The 24,701-nt window shown below is 39.6% G+C and overlaps 1 protein-coding gene across 1 annotated transcript; it reads right to left on the bottom strand.

Moving 5' to 3' along the window:
• Nucleotides 1–480: 480 nt before the first annotated feature.
• Nucleotides 481–19,869, bottom strand: LOC121957570 (ubiquitin-conjugating enzyme E2 E1). Its single transcript, XM_042506205.2, has 6 exons — nt 19,748–19,869; nt 17,604–17,771; nt 16,354–16,404; nt 2,977–3,109; nt 2,382–2,529; nt 481–1,090 (listed from the first exon to the last, which is right to left on the bottom strand). The coding sequence occupies exons 2-6, from the start codon at nt 17,762–17,764 to the stop codon at nt 993–995; spliced, it is 591 nt and encodes a 196-aa protein (XP_042362139.1). The 5' UTR covers nt 17,765–17,771; nt 19,748–19,869; the 3' UTR covers nt 481–992.
• Nucleotides 19,870–24,701: the final 4,832 nt, after the last annotated feature.

Genomic DNA, 24,701 nt, shown 5'->3' on the forward strand with positions numbered 1-24,701 from the left:
TCTCATTGTCATAAAAGTGAAATCTCAAGAACACTTTAAGGGAACTTCTTTTTTTGCACAGAAGTCCACTTGGACGTATGAATGAATGGATGACAATTTGTCCGTCAAAGAAGGTTAAGGTCGCTGTGACCTCACGAAACATGGTTTTTGGTCATAAATCAAGGATTATTACTCTAATTCTGACAGAATTTCACTCAAATGTCAAATAAGATGAAATGATCAAGTTTTGATATATTGCATCCAATAGCTCAAAGGTCAACTTCACTGTGACATTATAACTCTGCAAAAATAATTTTCTGAACATTATGTTATAACTCAAATACTGAATTGGTGACACTAATCTGTATGTGTCTACCTGGAAACTGCTTACTGTAAAAATCTGTATCGACTGGTGCACGGAGACTTACAAACGCCACGCAGCAGTTCAAGTTTCCTGAAGATGATCGCAAACATTTTGTCACAATTGATTTAACAAAGTCAGACGCTTCAGTTGGTCATGTTTAATTCTTAAGGGAGAAACAGAACAGCTTTTTTTTTTAATCAGTACAGAACACAAATCACAACCAATATCCATCCATATCTAAACATGTCTACATGTGTAAAACACCTTTTCAAAGACCGGGAGTTCGGAGGGGCAAGCACACACCAACTGGAACTTCATACATGTGAGAGTTCACACTTGACTGGGAATCATGCTGTGACACATTTCATCTAGCAGTTTAGTATTAATGTCCATCTTCAAGCACAAGCTAAAAATTCAAAAGAGAAAACACTAAATGCATTATTGCCAGATTTGATAGGGCCGGAGATAACTTAAAAAATACAATAAACAACAAAATGTCAGGAGTTAAGACTTCATTTCCGAGATAAAAATCCACCCGCCCCTCTGCCTTCCCCGCCTCGCTCCTCTGCGGGGAGCCGCGCCACCCCCCAGGCCCAAAGTCGATGTCCCCACATCCCCAAGTCATCCAACCAGCGACTTCCTCTGGTGATTATGTGGCGTAGCGTTTGGTCCACTGTTTGGCTATCCTGTCGTGTTCAGGTCTGTTTGTTGTGTACTGTGTGGCGATGCTTCCAACCAGAGGGTCAGCTGGGAACATTTCAACAAAATAAGACGTCAATACTTCTATACGCTTGTTTTTTTTTCCACTTTCAAACCTTTTTTTCAACGTGTCGACTTAGTGTGTCACAGCCTTTAAATTGGAGAGAGGGCCGACATCGCCGACAATCGGCAACTCACACCAGAACAATCTAAACTGATAAATAGCACTTCAGGTAAAAGGAAAATGTTTTTTTGATTTTGGGGTGAACTCTCCCTTTAATAATGTTCATTCATTATTAAAACAAAAGGAGCGCTGTTTTATGGTCATATAAAGAAGCTGTCATGTGTAGTTTGTAAAGTCTGTACTTGAACTCGGAGGCAACAGCGAGGTGAGTCGTATTTTAATTATAAAACAAGATGGGAATGTGTGTTTTTTTTGCTTACCCAGTAATTCAAATACATGGAAAAAGAAGGTAATTCATCATGTTGTCACACACCGCCGAAAAGCAGTTCTGCTCATTTATTTGCAGCATTATCCACAATGGCCTTCTACAAGATACTAATAGAGGGGCTTCCACTGTGTGATCAGACTGACAAAAGTGTATAATCATTGCTCGACCCACCACCGCCGGGTGATTATTTCATCAGGGTTTCATCGATCAAATACCTACAACAGTAACTGTAATAGTACATGATAATTATACTGCATAGGTGTTGAAGTTGCAGTCACATACTGTAAGCGGATGACTTCTGCTGTTACCTCACTACACTGCTTGCATGTCAAACGCTGCTGTAATGCCGCAGAAATCTTAAGATTAAAAACTTTATGTTCGCTAAAGGCTTTCCCTCCGACAGTCTGAATGCATATACCACCTTCGGTCTTCAATCTGGATTTTGAAACAGTCAGAAGAGCTTAATCTAAAAGTATAAGACTTTAAGGCTCTGTAATATGAGCTGGAGTCAGGAGCAGATTTAATGAACTGAACCTTAAAATCCTTCACGTGAACACCTCGAAATCATGCCCTGCTGCCTATATCGCAGTTTTATGGTATGTTACAGCTAAGATTACTGAATAGAGAGGAGTTACTGCTGAAAAGAGATTTTGAATCTCAATGGGATTATTCCTGGTTAAATAAAGGTTAACTACAATAAAATAAAATAAAATCAAATAAAAGGATTTTTATCATTTTAAATTTAAATACATTTTATATGAAAGAAGCAAAATATTAAATACTGACTCCGAATCAACTGTCAGCAGATTTAGTACATGTGACAAAGCTTTGGTGCATGTGTGCATGTGTGTGTGTGTGTGTGTGTGTGTGTGTGATGCAGCTCTCACCAGGGTTGCAGTCAGTGAGCAAGGAGCAGATGGACAGTAAGACCTTGGAGATGGTGAGGGCAGGACTCCAGTTGTCCTTCAGGATATCCAGACAGATCACCCCCTGACTGTTGATGTTGCAGTGGTAGATCCTCGTGCGAAACGTCACCTGGATGCACACAAGAGAGGGAAGATGAGTCTAATCAGTGTTCAGTGTGTGTGTTTTAATACAAACAGTATGAACAACAAAATCAACAGTCTGTGTATAAAGTAGTGACTAAAAGGCTCAGACAGAAGGAAAAGCTCACATATGCCTGTCCTACATTTTTATCAATGTAAACTACCCCTTCCAGGAATAAAAAGAAATAATTCAGACTTGTAACCCTAAAAAAATAATATTATAAAACATTTCATTTCACAATTTCTACAACTTTTGAATTCAGATCCCATACAAACAGAAATTCAGATCATAAGTATGAGCTGCTGATTTTATTGAGCTGTAATCCAAAGTGTGAGGACGCCCTCCAGTGGAAGAAGATGAACATGAAGACGAATCATCTGTGCCAGCGTTAACAGAAAAGCCTTTGCTGGATGCCAACAACCCTTCAGCATTCACCTTGGGTGGTTTGAAGGGGTAGTCTGGTGTGAAGGCGATGTCCAGGAAAAACACTCCTCCCTCGTACACGGAGCCTGGAGGGCCCAGGATGGTCGACCTCCACTCATAGATGTTGTCTCCTTTGGGCCCAGCACTGTCAGCAAGACAGAAAGCATCATTTTGATTAACATTTGGACAATGTTTTTTTTTTTACAGATGAAAATATCTTTAGTCCCACAACCACCCAAAAAACATCTACCACAACATTTACATTTTACTGGTTATGTGACTGTGGGACTCTTATTTCTAGGTAGCGAGTTTTAGTTATTTGGTGAATAAAAACTTGTTTGTTACTGATACTGATTATTACTATTTAATGAGACAGATAACTGTTATTTGGAACCAATATGCTTTTACAATAAAAATGAAAATCTTTCCATCAATATAGAATTTGGATATATATATATATAACAAACACCAACAAAAACTTTGTTTAAATGCCTTTAGCAAATGTTTAATCAAAAACTTTCAACATCATATACAGAAAGCACCCAGCAACTTTTTTTTTAGAAAGTCAAGTGAAAATTTAAATAAAAAAAAAAAGCTCCCTGAGGTTTTACAAAGTAAAAGTTCCTCTCATGTTGACGCTCTTTGCACTTTCTAATTAATGAATTTTATCAGCCATCAGTCAAATAAATCGCAGATACAGATATTAGGTAAAATACCAAATATTGGCCCCAATTCTCGACCAGGCTGATGAGCTGTCGACCCCTACTTTGTAGGAAAATACAAAAGCACAATCTCTAAAATCACACCAAATAAATACTGTGCTCGATTTGTTTTAATTCTCTTTTTAGTAGTTACTAAAATCGAGACTTTGACAGTAACAAGCAAATAAAACTGACAGGATATAGATATATAAATAAACAAATAACTCCTGGATGTCAGTTAAGTGTGATTCACACACTGTCTCCACTTCACGATCATGGTTTCACCGTACCACCATCACCCGAGCCTTCAAGTTCAACCTCTGTGTTCTTATTTTCTTTTAGGGTTCATCCGCCATGTGCTGAGGCCTTTTCTGCTGTTGCACCAAACATCCAAATGACTGAAACGACGAAATAATTACCGTCTTTCTCATGTTTTGCAGTCAGAACCCCATTCTGTGTCATCTTATCGGCAATTCATTAAAACAATAAAGTGCAATCACCCATGTGAGTCACTATGCCAGCACAGTTGGAAGCGATAAAAAGAAAAGATCAACACGACTTCATTTGCGCGTGGAGATAAAGCTGAAGAGCGGCAGGGCTGACGACTGCAGCCGCTTCACAAGAGCCTTGATTCAACAGCGGCAACACAGTAAGTCAACAGCAGCTTCTGTTAGCGTTTTAATGGCGGAGATGTTTTCACATAATTGACTGCTTGATGAAGCGCTCCAAACTACACTTTCCAGTTTGCCATTTCATTTTTATATGACGAGTGGGGCTCTTAAAGCATGTTTGCCGGATGAAAATAAAAGACCCGTTTCAGTGGAAGACACAGTGTACGGCAATATGTTTAGACACAGAAATAATATGAACATTTTAGACAAACAAAAACTAAATAATCCATTATTCAGACGCAGCATTTCCGAGAATAATTCAGTGCACAAATCCAGTTAGTGTGCACAGCTCTTGTGCCTCTGCATGCTGTCAGAGTGACAACAGGAGAGGTAAATGTCAGGCAGTAATCTCACTGTCTGAAGCTGCACTCTGCCCGCTCTTTATCATGAGAGGGGGGACAGAAACAAATCCACAAGAAGAGGCAAATATACAGACAATACTACAGCCAGAAACAATTTAAATCACCGCTAGGACAGACGCCTAAATCATGCCTGTATCCTCAGCACTTTGAAATGTAAAACATTTCTTTCTGCCATTTAAACTTTGGCAGTAAACAAGTGGCATACGGCCACCTCTCACTGTGCTCTATGCAACTGATTAAAAAAAAGCCAGAAAATCCACATCTATAGAATTAATAGAGTTTGACTCTGCAATGGGCTGCTTTCAGAGTTACCTCCAAAATTTCCTTCACAGTACAAGCTTTTAGGTCAGCAGATCAGCGGGGCTGGATTAGCCCTCTGAAAACAGACCTCCCGTCCCAAAGGGAGTTGTTGTTTTCATGATCCTGCTTAAAAGTCGAACTAAAATAAAAACGTAAAGAGCTAAAGCGTTCATATTTTCGGAGCAGAAAGCTTCAACTTCTGTGTTTTGCACCATGACATCATTACGTTAAAGTACGAGCTGTGTAAAAGACGGTGAAAACATCCAATAACACCAGAGGAGCAGAAAACCAGGCCAAAAGAAATGTTTATTGTTTTTTTTTAAATTTATGACACAATTTTTAGATTTTTTTCTGAATTATAATGGTTTATTGACTTACAAAACCTTTTAGCATGACTTTAGGGATATGAAATACCAAAAAATACCACAGTAGGCACTGGGGAAATATTACTACAGCAGATTAAACTATTAAAACGGCTTTGCACTCTGCTCATAAAAATTAGCAAATCTCAAAACCTAAGTAATGTACATAGTTTAAATTACTTATGGAGTGTTAATAAATATTTAGTTTATGTTTATACATTTAAAAATCTTTTGGATGAATATGTTTTGTGCTTTTATTTTGTAAAATTTGATGAAAAAACTTTGATTTTGGCATTCTTTTTTTAATGACACAATTTTAATACTTTTATTAATTATTGTGGTTTATTGACTTAAAAAACCCTTTAGCTTAGGTTGTACAGATTTGGAAGATATGAATCATTTGAAGATACTCCAAAAAAAATGACATCAGAGGAGGCAAAAATACCAATGTAGGCACTGGAGGACCATTTCTTCTGCAAACAAACACATATATATATATATATATATATACACATACATAAAATTATTGCCCGACAAATGCTGCTTTAAATGTACATTTGTACATCAAGCACTTTTTTTGTTGGTGTATTAGAACAGGAAACTAAAAAATACACATTATCAATTGTCATATCTGATGTTATATTCATTTTTATTTTTATTTTTTAAATCATAGAGGACTACACACTTCTTTGTTCATTTTCACAAATGTGAAACGCTGACAAATGTGACTGTCACAGTTGGCAAATCTAGTAGGTAAAGAATTGTGACCCCTTAAGGTGTCCTAACCCCTAGTTTGGGAACCACTGAAATATATTAAGATAAATCATGTAGAAAACGAACAGGGTTTTTAGGTCATGAAATGCAAAAAACTAAAAGGTCAAACATCTGTGCCACCATGACTACTGAAGCCAATGATCTACCCGGGACGTGTGAACATTGACCCGCGACACATTTATTCCTTTTAAAGAGAGCTCAGAACTATTCGGATTTAATGCAACAGCCACAAAGTGCCGAGTAACAGAGGAGAAACACCACCTGGTAGAAAACAAGCTGCACGTCCTTAACTACCATTCATTTGCACTGTTACCAGCAGGGGAGCCCTGACCCGGGACAGGACTGCTAATATACTGGTCACACCACAAGACCTCAGTCAGGATCTGCTGCAGAGCCAAGAATAGATATTGTATCATTTCCCACTGAATCAACCAGACTGAGGTTTCTTTCGCCTGACAACAGAGGCGTCTCACATTCACAGACGAGCCACAGAGAGAGAGTCTGGGCTTCCTCCCCGCCTGCCTCCGTCGCACACAAAGGCTACCCAGTGCTTTGTGTGAGGCAGTAATACGCCAGGCTATCACTGCTGTCATTCACTTCAATATCAGGGGAGCTTCTTCTGCCACCTCTGTGTACACACGCACTGCTAAAAGAGTGCTGACATTTCAGCCGTTTCATTCTTCCTGAGCCTTTAACCTTTCAAACAGGCACACAGCGGTTTACCCAAAACTGACTCCTGCAGCACAGCGGAGGAGAACAGTGGATGAATGTGTTCGGCTGGCCGACAGCATTCATCTGCAGCGACCACAATGAGCTCCGCCGTGTAGATCCTAAATGGTTTAATATGCAACTTTTCACTCTGAAATATAGCTCTATAAGAAATACAGCGCTAGTAATAATTCAAAGTTGAGCAGTTTAATTCATGCAGGATAAAAACTAATTTAATTAATGCAAGTTAGAGAGAAGTAGGCTGTTTAAAGAAATACTTCACCCACAAAATGACCTTTTGTTTATCACTCACTGCATGTTACCTTGAATTTGTGAAGAAAACTACTTCTTCTTGTTACTTCTTGAATGAACCAAAAAAAGGCAAAAGAAAAAAAAATTCAAAAACTGAAGTAATCAGTGTCTACATTTAACAACAGCGAAACTACATCAAAACATCGTTTAAAGACTTTCACACAATCCAGTCATGTACTCAGCACTTCTAAAACATTTTTTTTTGTCTAAAATGTTATAATATAATTCCTGCCAACACTCAATATTTACTCAGGAGTCTCTTTATTTTTAACCCTTTCACCTGCCCTGCTCCCGATTGGTAACTTCTCCTGCTAATCTCCAGATTTCATAGTGATAGGAGTCAAATGGGTGTTTCGCAGTGTCCAGACCGTAGGATATGTGTTGTGGTACCGGGCAACGCAACCCAATTTAATTTGTCTGATTTGTTGTGACCCCAAAGTTGCTCCTACGAGCGCGCTGCTAACCCACGGTTCCTCTCTGCCTCACTCTGGGCTTACGAGACAACTTTTGCCGCGAGGAAAGCGGCCCGCACTTCCAGAGAGGAGAAACTTTCTGTAGCAGCTGGAATTCAGCCAAAGCTGCACTGGCTGTATTCGAGCTGCTACTGCCGCCAACTGAAGGAACGTCTCCTGCTGCTGTCTGCTCTCTATGAGGAGACTCACAGCACGGGCTGCAGGACAAGAAGACACCACCAGAGCAAAAACTGGCTCACTGTGGCTTGCATGGAGGCTGCTGATGGGCTGTGGGACAGAGCCAGAGACTGAGAGTCAAGTTGGAGAACCAGTATATATAGTCATGGTATCAGATGTCGTCAAAAATTATTAAAAAAGTCGTCGTAAGAGTATGTTGTCAAAAATCATGAAAAATCATCGTAGTATAGTCATGGGCCTTTCCATCTGATACCCAGAAAAATCTCCCTCTTTTTCACAGCTCAGTGTCGGCAGGTATACAATAAACACCGATCAGCCAAACAGTCAAACCACCGGCGGGTGAAGATAATGCCATTGATCATCTTGTTAAAATGTTAAGTTCTGGTCCTGGTGTTCATATGGAGACCACCTGACATGCTGCACCCACCCAAACACCGTTGCAGACTAAGCACTCCCCCTTTATGCCAACAACGCTTCCTGACGGCAAAGGAATGACCAGAGGAAAGTAACCAAGCGTTCAAGGTGTCGACCCGGCCTCCAACTTCGCTAGACTGCAATCTGACTGAGCGTCGATGTGCCAGTACCCAGACTCACGACCTACAGCACTTAAAGGATTCACCGCCAGCGCCCTAGGTGTCAGACACCACAGGACAGCCCCAGAGATCCTGTGTCCATGTCCTGACAGGTCAGAGCCAAGTCCGATCCAAGAGGGCCCCACTATGGATCGGGGGTACCTCTGTGGTACCAGCACATCTCACTGATACTTGATCAGTTTGGCATCTGGGTCTGAGAACAGGTCTACACCTTTTGGCACATTCCTGAGGCCACTGCAGAACAGTTTTTGAGGTGTGGCATGGAGCATTGTTCTGCTGGGAGGGCACTGCCACCAGGGAGTGCCATGAAGGTGGTTGAAATTGGTTTGCGAGGCTGTTTGGGGGGGTTGAAGCACATCAAGGATCCAAGATTTCCCAGTAGAACGTCGCATTGTAATAAGATGATCAATGTTATTCAGGTCACCTGTCAGTGGTTTTAATGTTTTGGCTGACTGGTGTAAAACACCTAAGTATCAAAGATTAACACCCATCAAAGAACACCAACATGGGGGCCGTTAACCACTACAGGAAAAAAAATCTCATTTTTTTTTCTTTCTGGTAATTACAGTTTTCGCCGAGAAAGTTCACAAGTCAAATCAGTCATCAGGGAGAATTTTTGACTTTCACTGTAAACAAATGATCATGAAAGACTGAAATATTTCTCCTCACATTCTTCCCTCCGTGCTGAGTACAGCCTTGTTATATCTCTTATGTTTAAACGAATCTGTCTTTGTATTGTTTCACGATGCCCTTTACTCTCAACCCACTGCTGTGAGTCTCATCTCTTCAGTGTCGACCTTAATATACACACTGGGCTTCATTTTCAATCACCACTATCTGCTTGCAATGGTGTTTTGATGACAGGGAGAAACACTGTAATAAGCTGCCTGACTGAGACAATATAATGACTCCACTTCACTTGAGTGCAGAGGAGACTCCGCGAAACAGCACCACACACCCGCCGTCTCCCACCCCGCCAATTTAATACAATGGCAATCAGCCTGCAAATGTTCTTTCAGAGCTTTATGAGGACAGTGCCGAACGAATATCATATGGTGGCATTTGTATTCCTCCACTGAAACTAAGTGTCAGAATCCAGTCTGATACATGGTGTCCTGGAGAAGAATGGATTTATTATTGGGGCTGAGTGAAAAGACCTAGCTTTTTAATTTGGCTTTAAATTGAGCTTTATTTATTTATTTATTTATTTATTGACTATTTATATGTTTTATTCTGGTTTACAGTTTTACTACTTTCTTTATTTTTCATTTTCATTTTATTATTTTTACAGTTATTTATTTTACTTTCAGTTTTCATCCTTAATTTACCTCAGTTTGCGTATTTTACTAATTACTCATCTACTTATTTATTTATTTTTATTGCTATTGTTATGTTATTTATTTCTCCCTTTTATCTGCTTCCTTATTTACTTTTTCATCTTTTATCCAATAGTTTTATCGTGCCACTTTCCTCACTTATGGTAGCGTTTCCTCAGTTCTTGTTTTTAATGAGTACAATTTTTTTGTTTTTATTTACATCCTTGTGCATGTGTGCCTGTGTGCATGTGTGCCTGTGTGCATGTGTGCCTGTGTGCATGTGTGCATGTGTGCATGTGTGTGCATGTGTGTGCATGTGTGCATGTGTGTGCATGTGTGTATGTGTGTGCGTGTGTTTTGGGGGGTTGGGGTAGATTTTGGTTTTATTGTATGAAGCACTTTGTGTCACAGTTCATCTGAATGAAAGGTGCTATACAAATAAAGTCTGATTGATTGAAGTCAATAGAAATGTATTCTAATGGCAATACATACAATGACATGGCAAATGCAAGCAAAAAGACGTATAAAATAATTTTAAAAAAAAGCTCCGACAAATACATGTATTTCATCGTGATGAATTATATCATGGAAATCTTTGCAAAATGAAAAACTCAAACTTTAAATACTGTTTAAAGTCTCATCGGCTACATCTAGAGGCTGCAGTGTTTATAATGCTCCACTTTACCAGCAATGGGACTACAACGTGAAGTCTGTCCTAGAAGTGGCACCAGAAGAAAAGTCATGGGGTCGAAATACCCTCCTTATCCCCTTACCAGCATGAAGAAACACACAGTGCATTTCATGAATATATCCCAATTAGAATTTTTTTCATGCACAACTGGAAATGTTGGCCTGATAAAGGAACCATAGGATATGTCAGGATTAGGGCTGTCAAATTATTATTTTTTTTTTAATCAAGACTAATAGCAGAATTTCAATAGTTATTCACAATTAGTTACATTTTCTTAAACACGTTTTCAATTTCATTATTTGGCATTACAAAACAGTTATCTTTATTAGGAATCAAATGACAGCAAAAAAACTTTATTGGGCGAGCATAAAGTGGACATGAACCCACTGGATTACTCAGGTTTTCTAGTTTCATGTGATACCAGTATCATCACTCTAGCTTTAAAACTGCAGCCCAGTACAACATGACAGGAATGACCGTCTGCGGTTAATGCGATAAAAAGCTTTTTAAAAACACATTATGTACAGACCTTAAATGCATCACAATTAAGGCCTGACTAGGGCCGGATATATAGTTTGAAATTTTTGCTTACTTATACCCAAGATTCATTTCTGATAATGATACTTATCTTAATTCCTTAAATTTGAGAAATATAAATGTTTTTTCTGCCAAAAACTGGCAAATATCTGTCAGCACCACCGCTATATACTGGCCTCCACTATGTCACTAGACGAGTGCAGGCCCAAGGACACTAAAATTATGGACACAGGCTATTGAAAAATTGATAGAAGTGAGAATTGGCCCAAGGAATTATCTGTGTGTGTGTATGTATATTTATGTGTACACTTATGAATATGCACGTGTTATCTAGATGTATTGGCATATGTGTTTCCCCTTGTTTTTTTTGTTTTTTTTAAATCTATCTTGCAAACTAACTATTGGGTTGCTTCGGAGTAGGTTGGGGGGTGGGGATGATTTTATTTTTCATGCTAAAATTCTATTTTTATTTAATTGTATGCACATTGAAAATAATAAAAACAGTTGATCACAAAAAAGGAACTTCCAGATCAGAAAATAAATAATCCAGATCATGAATCTGACTGGATTTTATACTTACTTTCAGGACTTTACAGCCTTAGACAACTACTTTTACACACACATTTCCATCACTAGCAAAAAAGCACTGAGGTGTGATACTCTGGCCTGCCTGCAGTGGAGATAAAATTAAACTTCTGCTTCCCCTTGCTGCCCAACGAAAGCCTGGCACGTAGAGGGGAAACTTCCATCTGTGCAGCAGCAGCAGCAGCAGCAGCAGCAGCAGCAGCAGCAGCTCAGAGCTCGGTGCAGTGCTGCTTTCAGGGCTTTGTGAAGTAACAACAGTGTACAGGCCAGCCACTTCCTCTCTAGGGAGGAAGCTTTTTATAGATATGAAGAAGCTGTTGAGAAAACCTCAGTAATCTCACACATGCACTCCGGCAACACACTGCAGAGGTGTGTACGTGTGTGTGTGTGTGAAGGGACTGCCGCTAACATCAAAGAATGAACACGGGTCTCACATGCAGCTCAGATGGCTCACACAAGGCCTGACAACATGTTAAAACACGCGCACACGCTAATGCATTGGTCAGTTCTTTAGCTGTATAATCAGGAGAGCCTAAAAAGATGGCACAATGTGTGATTTCCAAAGATAAAATGATCAATAATGGTCTTAAACACCACATCTGTCTGACCCTACTTAGCACTAATTACCCTACTGTAACAGCAAATAACTTTTCCAGGCTGTCATGAGCCCCGACCCTGGACTGTCAGGAATCCGCCCGACACCCGAGGGCAACGTCTAAGAGGAGATATAGTGAAGGACAGCATAGGACGACACAAGGCAGAGTGAAAGACAGAGAGAATAAAGTGTCAGGAAGAGAGCAATAAATAAAGTAGCTGGTCGAGAGGAAAAAGGGAATAAAACATGGTGAATGAAAGCAACGCGAGTGGGTGGGAGGGAGGGGGCGAGGCGGGCCTGTGATGTCTGCAGTTCACACTTCAGTGGCAACGCGGCAGTAGAAAAATAAAAGCGGGGCCTGCACGGTATTCCCTGTGTGGAGTATAATTAGATTTTGATAAATCACAGATGAAAGACTCTGCCTCATAGTGCTCATAAAACAAAGTTTGCTACGAGAGAGAGGCGCTGATGATAATGAAAACTGGTCAGGATAAGGCTTTTCTCCATCAGCCAGCGTCCGCCTGAAGAGCGAGGAGGCCCGAAACAACCTCGAGAAAAATGAGACGACAACCAACTGACTCATCAATGTGCGATCCATTAAACAGCATCTGCGAGGCGTAGCTGGCCAGCTCAATTCATATCCTAATGAGTAGATTCTGTGCTAAATGAAGCAGAAAGAGGCAAAATCCACTAAAAATCCCCCTTTCTGCACGTGTTGCTGAATAGAGGGATTTACAGAACAAGAGATGAGGCCTTTCTCCTCGCTGCGGCTGAGATGGAGAGATTAATCAAGCATGTTTGGAGCTCTTTATCTCAACTCTGAAGCATTTCCTTCCTCGGCTCATTTGACCAGGTGAGAAAAATCTCTCCTGAATTTTGGGCGTAATTCAAATCAGCCAAATAAACAGAAAGAGTTTGTCTTTTTTAATGAGCCATCATTTATTTAAAAAAAAAAATCAAGGAGACCTTTTCTAATTGCTTTTGAAGACTGGGGCCTTGACTTGAACGTGTCTCATATGTACTCCACGGGTCGAGTGCACGCCAGCAACACACTGCAGAGGTGTGTGTGAGAGTGTGTGTGTCAGCGACTGTACAGGGGCATCGCACGCAGCTCAGATGGCTCACACCAGCCCTGACAGCTCGATACACACGCGCACACACACACACACACACTCACGCATTGGTCCGTTCTTGGTGGTGAGGCTGTTTCTACACACATATTGACGCCTTGACACGCCAATGTCAGACCACCATCGAGTGTCTGTGAATGTGTTGACATTTAGAAATAGCAAATCGGCCGTTTGTCGATCTCTTCAAACCTGTCGGTCTCTGATGTGTTCCCTCCTGAAGGCACGGACGGAAATATCTTCCAGCAAGGTTAGATATGACATCTAAACACCTGCTTAGAGGTAAATCAGTATCTTATATATGCCCTGTTAATAACATTAATAAAAATTGGTGGGAGTAGCCATAACTGACAGGCAGATTCAATAAAAGCAACGGAAACCAAAACTGTTTGGCAACATGTAAATATAGAATTTCTGATACACTCCACTGTAAGCTAGGACTGGGACATTCGCTTTTATAGATATTTTAATTATGACAATATTGAATGAGTATGAAAGGGGGAGGATGAAATGAGTGCATGTATTAGTATATTAATAGTTGCAAATATAGTTGTCTATTAAGGACTTATGAATGCAGTTTTAATGTGATATGCGTTTAGTTTAGTTTGGTTTCATTTAGTTTAGTTTGGTTTAGTTGTGCAGAATGTTTGTTTTTTTAAGGTAGCCTGGCCTTCATCATTTGTGCATACGCGTAGTCTAAAAGTTTGCCTTCACTCCCTCTGCAGCAGCCTCTCCTCTCACCCATCACCCAGATCAATTATCCAACCCGCGACTCAAACTTCTCAAACTGCTGCAGAGAAAAAAAAAGAACTCATGACGAGCTCCGCCTGCGGCGCGTTCACGGACCCGTAAAAATGCCCAAAATTAGAGAGGGGACACAGAATGATAAGAAAGGGACACACAGTCATCAGCTAACGCCACACTTAGATTCTAATTCTGAGGGAAACGCTGTCACTAACACCTCGACTGACTTCAGTTTAATCCACAGGTCAGTTGAGACGAGTCAAAGTCAAGTTTGAAGCCACTTGAAACAAGTCCAAGTCAACTTTCCAGTCACAAGTTGTTTTGACTTGAAACTTGACCTGCACTCGCCCAGAAAGACCTCAACACAGCTCGGACCACCAACACCGTCTTGTATTCCCATCACTTGTGTTCACAATTACAACAAAGGACCACACGAAAAAGGTCAAATTTGATTCCATTAAAAAATACAGACAGAGGTTCTTTAAGCCGTAGCTGTGCTGGGTGTGACGGACTCCACTTGATCTGATCTACAAACAACCAGCACCTTTGTGTGCGGTGCAATACCTTAAAACTGAACAACATTGTAAAGTCAAAGTATTTTCTTTGTATAAAACAAAATCTCACATCAACAATGCTGCATTCATCAGATCTTTTTCTCACTGAGCGATCAGAGCTTCCAGCTGGCCTCTGCGTAAGGAGTTAATCCGTGGCGCCACAGGGGGCTTGGGGGTGCAGCTACAGTGCAGCTTTTCCTAAAGTTGAGATTTATGACTCACACAAACACACAGACTGAGGAGTGTTGAGGAAAACGGCTCCTGGCGAAGCCTAAAGCTCCTCTGCGGCCGGGGCTCATCGTCTAAATGCCGGTTTTGGGTCTCGGCTGCGTAACTCGTGGTTTTGAGCTCGCTGCCATGCAATCAGCTGGCCTTTGAGGTGTGGACATCATGAGCTGCACCTACACGCACCTCAGTAGCTTTAACGCCAATGATCAACAACACACCTGTCATCACTTTAAGGTAGCTGAACTGAAAAGTGTTCAAAAGGAGCGTTTTTGTTTCCTTCCTCTGAACACAGACACTGTATCCTCACTGTAGCAGGGGTGCGTCGACACAAGACTGCCACAGCTTCACTTCAATGACACAACGCAACGCATCCGACCACGATATCCATAACAAACAGAGATTTACGACAGCTCACCAGAATCACGTCTGTGCCTCGGTATTGTGCAAAACACCTCCGCGGCGTACAGCATGTTAAGTAACAGCACAGGACTTGTAGCTGCTCTAACACGGGTATTGCACGGTGATAATTCATTTTCATGACATGTGTCTAAACCTGCCAAGCTTGTTTGGAAGGCAGGTCAAACCGACACTATTTGGCAAACAAAAAAAAGCTGTTCCATAGCTGGGAGATCTGTTTTTAGGAATGCTAACCTGGATCTGAATATGTTAACACACATCCATCCATAATCCTTTTCAAAAACATGGGAGTTACAAGAAAATTACCTGAATATTATCACTAAAAAAAAGAAAAGAAAGTACCAAAAAAAAAACAGCAACACAGGAATGGCTTGAAAAAAAGTGCTAAAAGTGTAATTAACTTTAAAAATAGAATAAAATTAAATAATTATTTTCTAAAATGTTTCTCTTTTTCTGTCTTTTTCTTTTAAGTAATGTTCAGTTCACTTTCTTGTCAGCTTTTCCTAATTTTTTAACCAATTTGCTCAGGGTTAAAGGTTTAAATGCCCGTCAAAGACACCCCAGTGTTACACAAGAACCTAACATTGATCCAGGTTTTTTTCAAAGGTTTAATAACTAATTTCCATTTTTCAGACTATTACTATGTTTTTAAGTCAGTATCAATGCAGTATTCAGGTTTAAAAGTCAGCCCTAACAATAATATTCCAGTGAAATGTAAAAAAAAGAGCAGTAAAAAACAAAGACGTCGCCTTGACTTTCTATAAAAAGGCAATGAAGGGTAAACTCAGTGCACTCAGTCTATCATGTAAAGAAAAGTCTTAAGACCGTCAAACAGGAAGCACATTTCGCTGTAGCTTTATAAAGCATTCAGCCTGTCATGACCTTGATATTTTTCCTCCTGGATTGACTAGATGTGCAAGGCAGCAAAGCATAAAGATATTTTTCACTTCTGGCACACAGACAAAGAGGGGCTTTTTAACCTTCACATTCAAGACGCCCACATGAAGGACCGCTTGCATTAAATTCTCATTCCACAATAAATGTCCTCTTTAAAAAAAACACACAAAAGTATACCACACTGCCACTGAAATAGACATCCCAATGATCCACGTGTTTCTACGGATGCATTCATAATAACGGCCCATTAAAATCATCCCCTTACCTGCAGTTTGGTGGTGGATCCAATGTAATGTCTGCCAATTCCTTCTGAATTCTGCAAAAAGAAAGAAAATACATGCATTTAAAAGCAAAGCTCTGATCAAATACTGCAAATCCAAACTCAAAAGCCGGGATTGAAGGCAGAGGACACCTGGTGGATATGAGAAAAGGCTGCTTTGTAATGAATTCTTTAAATAAGTGTCTTGTGAAAAGCTTTTTTTTGGCAGGAATTTCACAGAAGACACCTCAATTACAGAAATGTCATGCGTTGGACAGAATACTCAACAGCGCTTATTGTTAGAGTCAGAAAAAAAAGAATAGTCTTATTCTGGATAGGCGATATTGAGGTTTTTGAAATTGATTTGCTACCTGGATTTTAGCTGAAGTTGTCGCTAATAAGTGGGACAAACTCCTGACTTGTTTTCAGCTGTTGGGTGAGGTGATAAATACTCCCTAAAGAGACTGAGCATCAGTCCTGGGAGTACAGTATCCAGGGTAAAATGAAGCTGTTCACAGGGTTCCCACAAAAGTTCATGGACAAAATTTCAAGACTTTTCCAATCCTTTTCAAGGACCCATAATAAAATTTACGCCACCATTCACAACATATAACGCAAACAGAACTGTAGGCGTCATTATTCCAAATATTAATTATATTATTATGAGCAGTCTGTGGACATGGACCAGTAAAGCTCCCAAAATGAGGGAGTGATAGCTGACAGCTCAATTTTCAAAAATGCAGCACAATTTAAAAGTAGTAATGCGGCATAGGTATGGAAACTTTGGGATTCATAACAATACATATTAAATAACATTATCACAACACAACTTTTCTTGCCTCATTTGTCCAGTGTTATTTAAACATATCAGATTCAAACTCGGTTCAAACATAATTCAAACCAGCTGCTATACAAAGAGGAAGAGAAGGAACACAGGGAGGAATCTGAGAAATGTACGTGATGATAAATGTGACACATCAAAACATAGAAAAGCTTTCTTACGTCAATAACAATGGAAAATTATTGTAACAATTTCATTACACACAACAAAATTATATGACTTTTCCAAAATGTTTGCTAATTCCAAGACTCTTCCAGGCCTGGAAAACAAAATCGTGTAATTCTATGACTTTTCCAGGTTTTCAATGACCCTGGGGTCCCTGCGTTTCAACTGCAAACAGCTCACTGTAACCAGTGGAAGATAAAAGTGGGCTCTTCTTGCGTCACATCCCTGCATCCAGCCAAAGCAAGCCCACCTTTTAGCACTAGTAGAGAGGAGTTTGGAGGTCTTGCTCATGCTGGCTTTGCTTTCTCGTTTCTTCGGGGTGTTCGCTTCTTGCTGCTGCTGTTGCTGCTGATGAGTTGAGGATGAAGAGGAGGAAGAGCTGGTGCTGGCACGGGAATCTTCATCCGACATACCGAGCCTGGGGAACAAGCAGAAACACAAGATTTGCGTAAAAAGGTTCACAAGCCAAACCACATTTGCCCTTAAACATCTTAAGTCCACAGCTAACCCCATTTTAAAAAGCTCACATTTTAGTGTGGAGCCTCGCTTAAAGGTAAATGATAACAGCTTGTGAAAGATCTTCAGGTTGCACTACAGAATTCGGCATGCTTCCAATACTGTAATACTTCAAAAGAAAAGAAAATAGTGCTACTGTCTTTTTTCTGCTAAAACTGCCCGTAGGCAGCAGTCGATTGTGCAAACTGAATTAGGTTTTTATTGAAATGTGCAGCTGTCTTGTGGTACACCTGCATCTCGAATAGCACAGACGATCCTTTTACTTCCCCAGCAACCCCCGTTCTGTTTTACTGAGTGGCAGGTGTTGCTAATAAAACACGTAAACTTTAAAATTTAAGATTTTCTGATGGAATCTGGCATGTCGTTATCTATAGATATAAAAGGAGGCTACAGACCTGTGATACTCAAATTTCGGACTGCAGGCCACATCTGGCCCCCGATAGGGTGCTGGGTGGGCCCCCAAACCATTTTCTAATTCCCAATAAAAATAAAGTGATTCACACTGGGAATTGTTTTGTACTTTTAGTATATGTAAGGTTACAAAGTGCATATATCAATATTTTGATATATAAAAAGCTCACATTTTATTTTGATATATACATCAGAATCTGAGAATTGTCCAGAAATCCGATTAATGTGAAAAAATCTGAGAAATGTCCTAAAATCCTGTGAATGTCCTAAAATCCTAGAAACATTCTAAAATTCTAGAAATGTCCTAAAGTCCAAAAAAAGTCCTAAAATCCTAGAGACATACAGAAATCTTAGAAACACGTATGGGGCTGCTGCAACTGGCCCCTAGCTTCCTCTTATTTTGCAAAAGTGGCCCCCAGGCAAAGCATATTGAGTATCCCTGCTCTAATACTTCCATAAAACTGCAGTTAGTCCTGCCATCTTTTTTGTGTTAAAAATGCTTGTGGGCGGCAGCGGGTTGTGTGAACTAAATTAGATTTTTATTGAAATGTGCAGCTGTCTTGTGGTGCACCTGTATCCCGAATTTAAAAGAGGATCCTCATACTTCCTCTGCAACCCTAAACGTCTTTTATGAAGTAGCAGGTGTGGCTAATAAAGCGCGTAAACTTTAAATTGTAAGATTTTCTAATGGAAGCTGGCATGCCGTTTTCGACAGACTTATATCGAGGGTATAGACTGCAACTATGAATCCCACGGTGCAGCCACTGACTCCATAAACGCTCCCGTCGTTTTAACCACCAGGCCTGGACTAGATGTTGACCCGAGTTAACTGGATGCATCACTTTAAACCGCCAGTGTGGATGCTACAGAGGAAACTTAGCATTTTCCTCTTTCATAAGCGCAGAATTGTGACCTCGGCTAATGTTTGCAGTCGGGCGTTATTTTTAGCCTTGTCGGGTTGCGACAAAGGAAATCATTTGGTGAAATAGTTGGGCTAAAGGCCTACTTCTGCCCGACACCACAGAGCCAAAACACGACCACACACGAGACCTCTGCCCTCGATTAAGTCGAAGTGGATGGAAAAGCAGAAACGCATCGACGGGGCGATGTCGCAGTCGGCAGGGAACCCCAACACTACACCTCAACAATTTCCAGCCGACTGAAACTTTCACCTAAAAAAGTCAGCGTGGTGCCACAGTGTTCAACCTGTCTCCAGCCCGTTAAAACCCACATCACGACATTCAAAACAAATTCAACACGCCGTTCACTTAAAGGTTTTCCTCGCGTTTTTTAAAGCTATATCCGTCGACATGCAGCTGATCTCAGTGCAGACAGTCACAGGATGGACCGACTCCTAAATTCTGCTTTGACGGACACATTTGCAGTCCCGATATCCTCAAAAAGACACATATTACATCAACTGGTACAATATTTTGCGCTGTAATACAAATATTGAGTATTTGGTACCTTTCTTTGTGTGTGTGCACAGCCTATGTGTGTGTGCCTCCGCCGCCTGGACGCACCAGTGTCAACACACCTACAGTGGAGAGAAACACAAGTTCCGGTCATCACTTTAAAAATAAAAGCACGGAGAGGCAGTAATGATGATTTGGTTTTTTTTTTTCTTAAATATAGTTTTATTCAGCAGACTTCAGATCATTAGTAGTTGTGCATGTATACATTTTTGTTTTGTTTTAAATGTTTTTTTCCCAAGCCCATAAAGCAACATAACTGCAAACAGCACACTGCACACCCTTCACACTGGGGTCACCCTCGATGAGAGAAACAAACAAATGTGTTGATAAAGAGAGGCAGTGATCAGATTAAATGTCTATCAAGGTAATAGAGTGTAAAGATGAGATCGGGGAATAATGTATAACAGTGTATGGAGTGACAAGCTACATGTAATTAAATTACCAAATAAATGTAATTAAATAAGTTACAAGTACTGAAAAAATATCTAATTAGGTTACAGTTACTGATCAAAATGTTGATGATCAAAGAGGGGTTACATATGAAAAAGATTTTATCAGTAAAAAGTTTACATGTTGATAAAACATTCATTCTGTTGTTTTACGTTTTTTTGCCGTGCACATATTTTGGATGATGCCTGTCAGCAAAGACAAATTGAGACAAACATTTATGCAATGATGTTTTTAGGTCTTTTCAACTTTATTGCCTTATTTAAAACATTTTTAGAAAAGTAATTGCCAAAAGTAAAACGATTTAAAGCAACACGATTGATGTTTTGTTGAACATAAAGCCTGAAATTATTTTTTTTATATGTAACCCCTTTGTAATCACCAGCATTTTGATTAGTAACTGTAATTGAATTACTGATTATATAACTTATTCCAATTACATTTGTTCCTAAATACTGTAACTAGTTACTCTCCAACACTGCCTATGCGTGATAGACGATACAATAGTTGTCTTTTAGTTAAGCTTTGGCGCTTTTATTTTGTAGGGTTAAATCGTCTCGTTTCCGGGATTTTCGTGAACAATTAACACGAGCTTGACTCTAGCGCTGGACGCGTGCCTCTTCTCGCCGGAAGTGTTGGTCCAGCAGCAGACAGACGTCCTGACATTGTCATCTCGATTCATCATCTTTATTTTTTAAACAGTTTTCAAAGAGTGATGTCAAAGAGACATAAAAGTGAAATAGGAAATCAAACAAAAGAGCTGGATTATAGTCAATGGAAACCTGGCTGGAGCAATTATTATTAGAAAAAAAGCCATTAACTCACACAGACCCCGAACGGCTTCATTCACTTCCCTCTTACCAACCTGTTACTTAACACTCTGCCGATTTATTCTCTTCAGTTTGGCAATGACTTCTAATAGAAACAATATTTTATCATTGTGCTCAGAGTAAATAAGAACATTTACAACACTGTTTATCAACCAGCTATGTAAGAAAAGGTTACATCCATCGGTGCACTGAATCATTTCTGTAAGATTTTTTAGGCTGTGATGTGACATCAGAAACAATGCTAGACTTTGTAATTTACTACAAGGCCTACTCATTGCTGGGAAGTAATAAAATCATTCTACTGTTAGCCATAAGCCTGAGTTACTACCCAACACTAAAACTGGGCGACCAAGAGTTGAATGACAGTTTTAAAAGGCCATTATACCGCCTGATAAAGCGCCCAGACATGTGAAATGTGTAATAGGTTAAATAAACATTAAACAAAGTGGTTGCCATAAGAGTTGGACTCAGTTCTCCATAGCACATAGCTAACTCTCCTGGGGTTGAGTCCAGCTTCCCCAGAGAGAAGTTTTTGTACTTTAAACTTCTCATGTAGAATATTTTATAGACTGACATCACTGTTCTCATACTCAATAAGTCCTCTAAGGAACAATAATCCTCTAAGGAACAAAAATGAGCTACGGACCCCCTAATGATCCATCATTTCTTATACTCTTTGTGTGGGCTGTGTGTTCAGGCTGTTCTCATGCACTGTTCATATGTATACCTACAAAAAGTAACGCACTGCAATCCGTGTAAAATGCAAATAATTTTGAACCAGTATTTCCAACATATTCCATGTAACTGGGAACAACACAGGACTTTCGCTCTGGAGACCAGTGTTTGTGTCCCATGTGAAACCAAGAGAACTTTGATTTAAGATACGTCATCACAATGTTATTTTTTGCCTAATCAATTTTTTCTTCCATATACTATGTAATTTTACGTTCAGTTTTTGACGGGATGAAGCTCAACTATGTTTCTCCTCCTAAACCTAACCCACGTAACTTTACATTAAGTGTGCAACTTAACTTAAAGTACATAATTTTACTTTAAGAACGTAACTTTACTTTAAGATCATAACTTTACATTCATTTCATGACGTGATGGTGCACAGCGATGTTTCTTTTCCTAAACCTAAACCACGTAACTTTACATCAAGTATGTAACCTTACTTAAAGTACATAAATTTACTTTACATACGAGCTTAATGTTAAGTATGAAACTTTACATGAAGTAACTTTACTTTATAGGCTTCGTAACATGATGATACTCAACCATTTCTTCTTCTAAACCTAACTAGTGTAGTTTTCCGTCAAATAAGTAACTTGATGTTAAGTATGTAGCATGACAACATCATTCTTGGAGCATGAATTCATTAGTCACACATATACAGAACTGTTGTATGTACATTTTTGTAACATAGCCTACGAGCAGTTGTATGAGGATACAGTGATTAGTTAGTAATTATTTTTTGATAGACTGATTAAGCACATGTATTCAGGCACATGCACCATAATGCCTGTAATTCCCATTCTAGTTATAGTGTTATCTGTGGTGCATGCAGTAAATTAATTTATATTAGTTTATCAAATTATGACAAACACCCAAAAGTGAAAGTGGGCCCTTGGGGCCCCTTAACGGTGTGGGACCATTTTGCACTTGCCCAATTTGCCTAGTTGGAAATCTAGCTTCACTATCTACCCACCACTTTATCAGACCTTCATGTTGGAACATTGGACTAACAGAAAATATACAGTAATTGCAACTGTTGGATATATTAATGAAGAAAATAGTACATAATCAGAAGAAAATAATTAAAAATGTGCCTTTTTGTGTCTGGTTGGAGTTTTATGGAGTGTATTGGGTGAACTTTGACCCATGGCCTCATTATTTGTAAGATCCTGGAAACGGCCCTGCCTAAGGCCAAACGTGCATATTGTCATCAGTGTATATTTGGGATCTGTGACATGAAAACATAAATGCAAAAGTAAATATAAAAAGTCATCAGCCAAATGCTGTTTGGGACAAACTGTTTCTGTTTAACATAACCTGTCGGGTATTTTGGCAGCTGTAATAACAGAATGTCTATTCTAACTGCAAACAAATTATACCTAGACAATATACATTATTCTACAGACTAAAGGCATTTTCACTCCTATTGATCATGTTCATTGTGATTGTTACACTATTATCCATGCATCAGTGACTTCTCCTTTCCTGCCTCACTCTTCTTTCTGCAGTGTGTGAAGCAGGGAGGAGGGGGAGGATGAGGATGCATCCTCCCCCTCCCGACGTGTCAACCATAATTAACTCTGCCACTGTTGCTCCACTTTGCTGGTTTTGCAGCGCAGTTAGAGACTAAAACCACAGCTAAGATTTGTCTCCTGCTCAGAACAAAGCAGACGCAGTTGCTGTGAAGAGGGCCATCAACAAGTGTTAGTCTGTTCACTGATGTGTTCTGTTTTCAACCAGCACATGCAATCACTGACACATCACATTATTCACCTGCCAGTTACCCTGATCGTTTGCAGCACGTTCGTACTCCTTTTCTTTTGGCTGTTGTAGGGCATACTGGGAACTGTAGGAATAAAGTAGAAATTAATAAGGCAGGATCAAGGGTTATCAAGTCCAAAAAAAACCTCTATTTTTTAAAAAAATGCGCACAGTGGGCACACAAATTTATATCCTGCTCACACAAATTATTCAACCCTTTGAAACCTTACCAAATTGGCTTGATTTCTTTCAATAAAACATGGGAAGAAGGCAATGAGCAATGAAAATGACCAAAAAAAGTAACAAGAAAATGGTAAAAAGTACAAGAAAATTACCTGAAGAGTAGTTAAAAAAAATTAACAACACGGAAATTACCTGAAAAAAGTTGTTGAAAATTTAAAATAATTTTGTAACATAATTTTAAATACAGAATTATAATAAATAACATGTTCTTCCCTTTTTCTTTTTACCTATGCATTTTTTCCTAGCTTTTTAAAAAATAAGTATAATTTGAATCCAAAATTACTCATTGCCTCTTTCTCATGTTTTTGAAAGAAATAAAACCAATTTGTACAAGGCTGAAAGGTTTAAATACTTGCGTAAGGTGTCTGTAGTGTATTGTTGAGTCCAAGTGAAAGCTTGTACCAAAATTGGAAATATTCCCCCAAAGTGTTCTCGAGATATCGTGTTCACAAGAATGAGACAGATGAGGCAACACTGACCTTGACCTTTGATTACTAAAATGAAATCAGATCATCCTTGAGTCCAAAGAAACATTTGTGCCAAATAAAAAAGAAAAAAGAAAACTTCCTCCAGGCATTTTTGACAAATTGTGTCCACGCGAACATGACAGATGTAAATTTACAATGACCTTGACTTTTGGCCTCCAAAATCAAATCAGTTCACCCTTGAGTCTAAGAAGACGTTTGTGCTAAATTTGAAGAAATTCCCTCAAGGCATTCTTGAGATTTTGCACTTGTACATACAGGCAGACAACCCGAAAACACGGTGCCTCCAGCCACATCTATGTCTGGTGAGGAGGCCTAAAAAACAGCTAAAATTAACGGAACATCCCAGACTGGTTATATGTCGCATGATGATCCTCTTTTTGTCGGGAAGCAAAAAGAGGATCATCTCTCACTTTAAAGGTGCCCCACACCGTCCACCAACAAC

This window comes from Plectropomus leopardus, chromosome 17 (genome assembly GCF_026936395.1).
Source record: "Plectropomus leopardus strain MGB_pleo_1.0 chromosome 17, ASM2693639v1, whole genome shotgun sequence".
Lineage (NCBI taxonomy): Eukaryota > Metazoa > Chordata > Actinopteri > Perciformes > Serranidae > Plectropomus > Plectropomus leopardus.

What these genes read in the sequence shown, in the direction of transcription:
- LOC121957570 (XM_042506205.2), bottom strand. Translation starts at nt 17,764, where the DNA reads ATGTCGGATGAAGATTCCCGTGCCAGCACCAGCTCTTCCTCCTCTTCA. An exon ending in GATCCACCACCAAACTGCAG is followed by an intron (nt 3,110 to 16,353) that starts GTAAGGGGATGA and finishes TCTTGCTGACAG; the next exon opens with TGCTGGGCCCAAAGGAGACA. An exon ending in ACCCCTTCAAACCACCCAAG is followed by an intron (nt 2,530 to 2,976) that starts GTGAATGCTGAA and finishes GTGTGCATCCAG; the next exon opens with GTGACGTTTCGCACGAGGAT.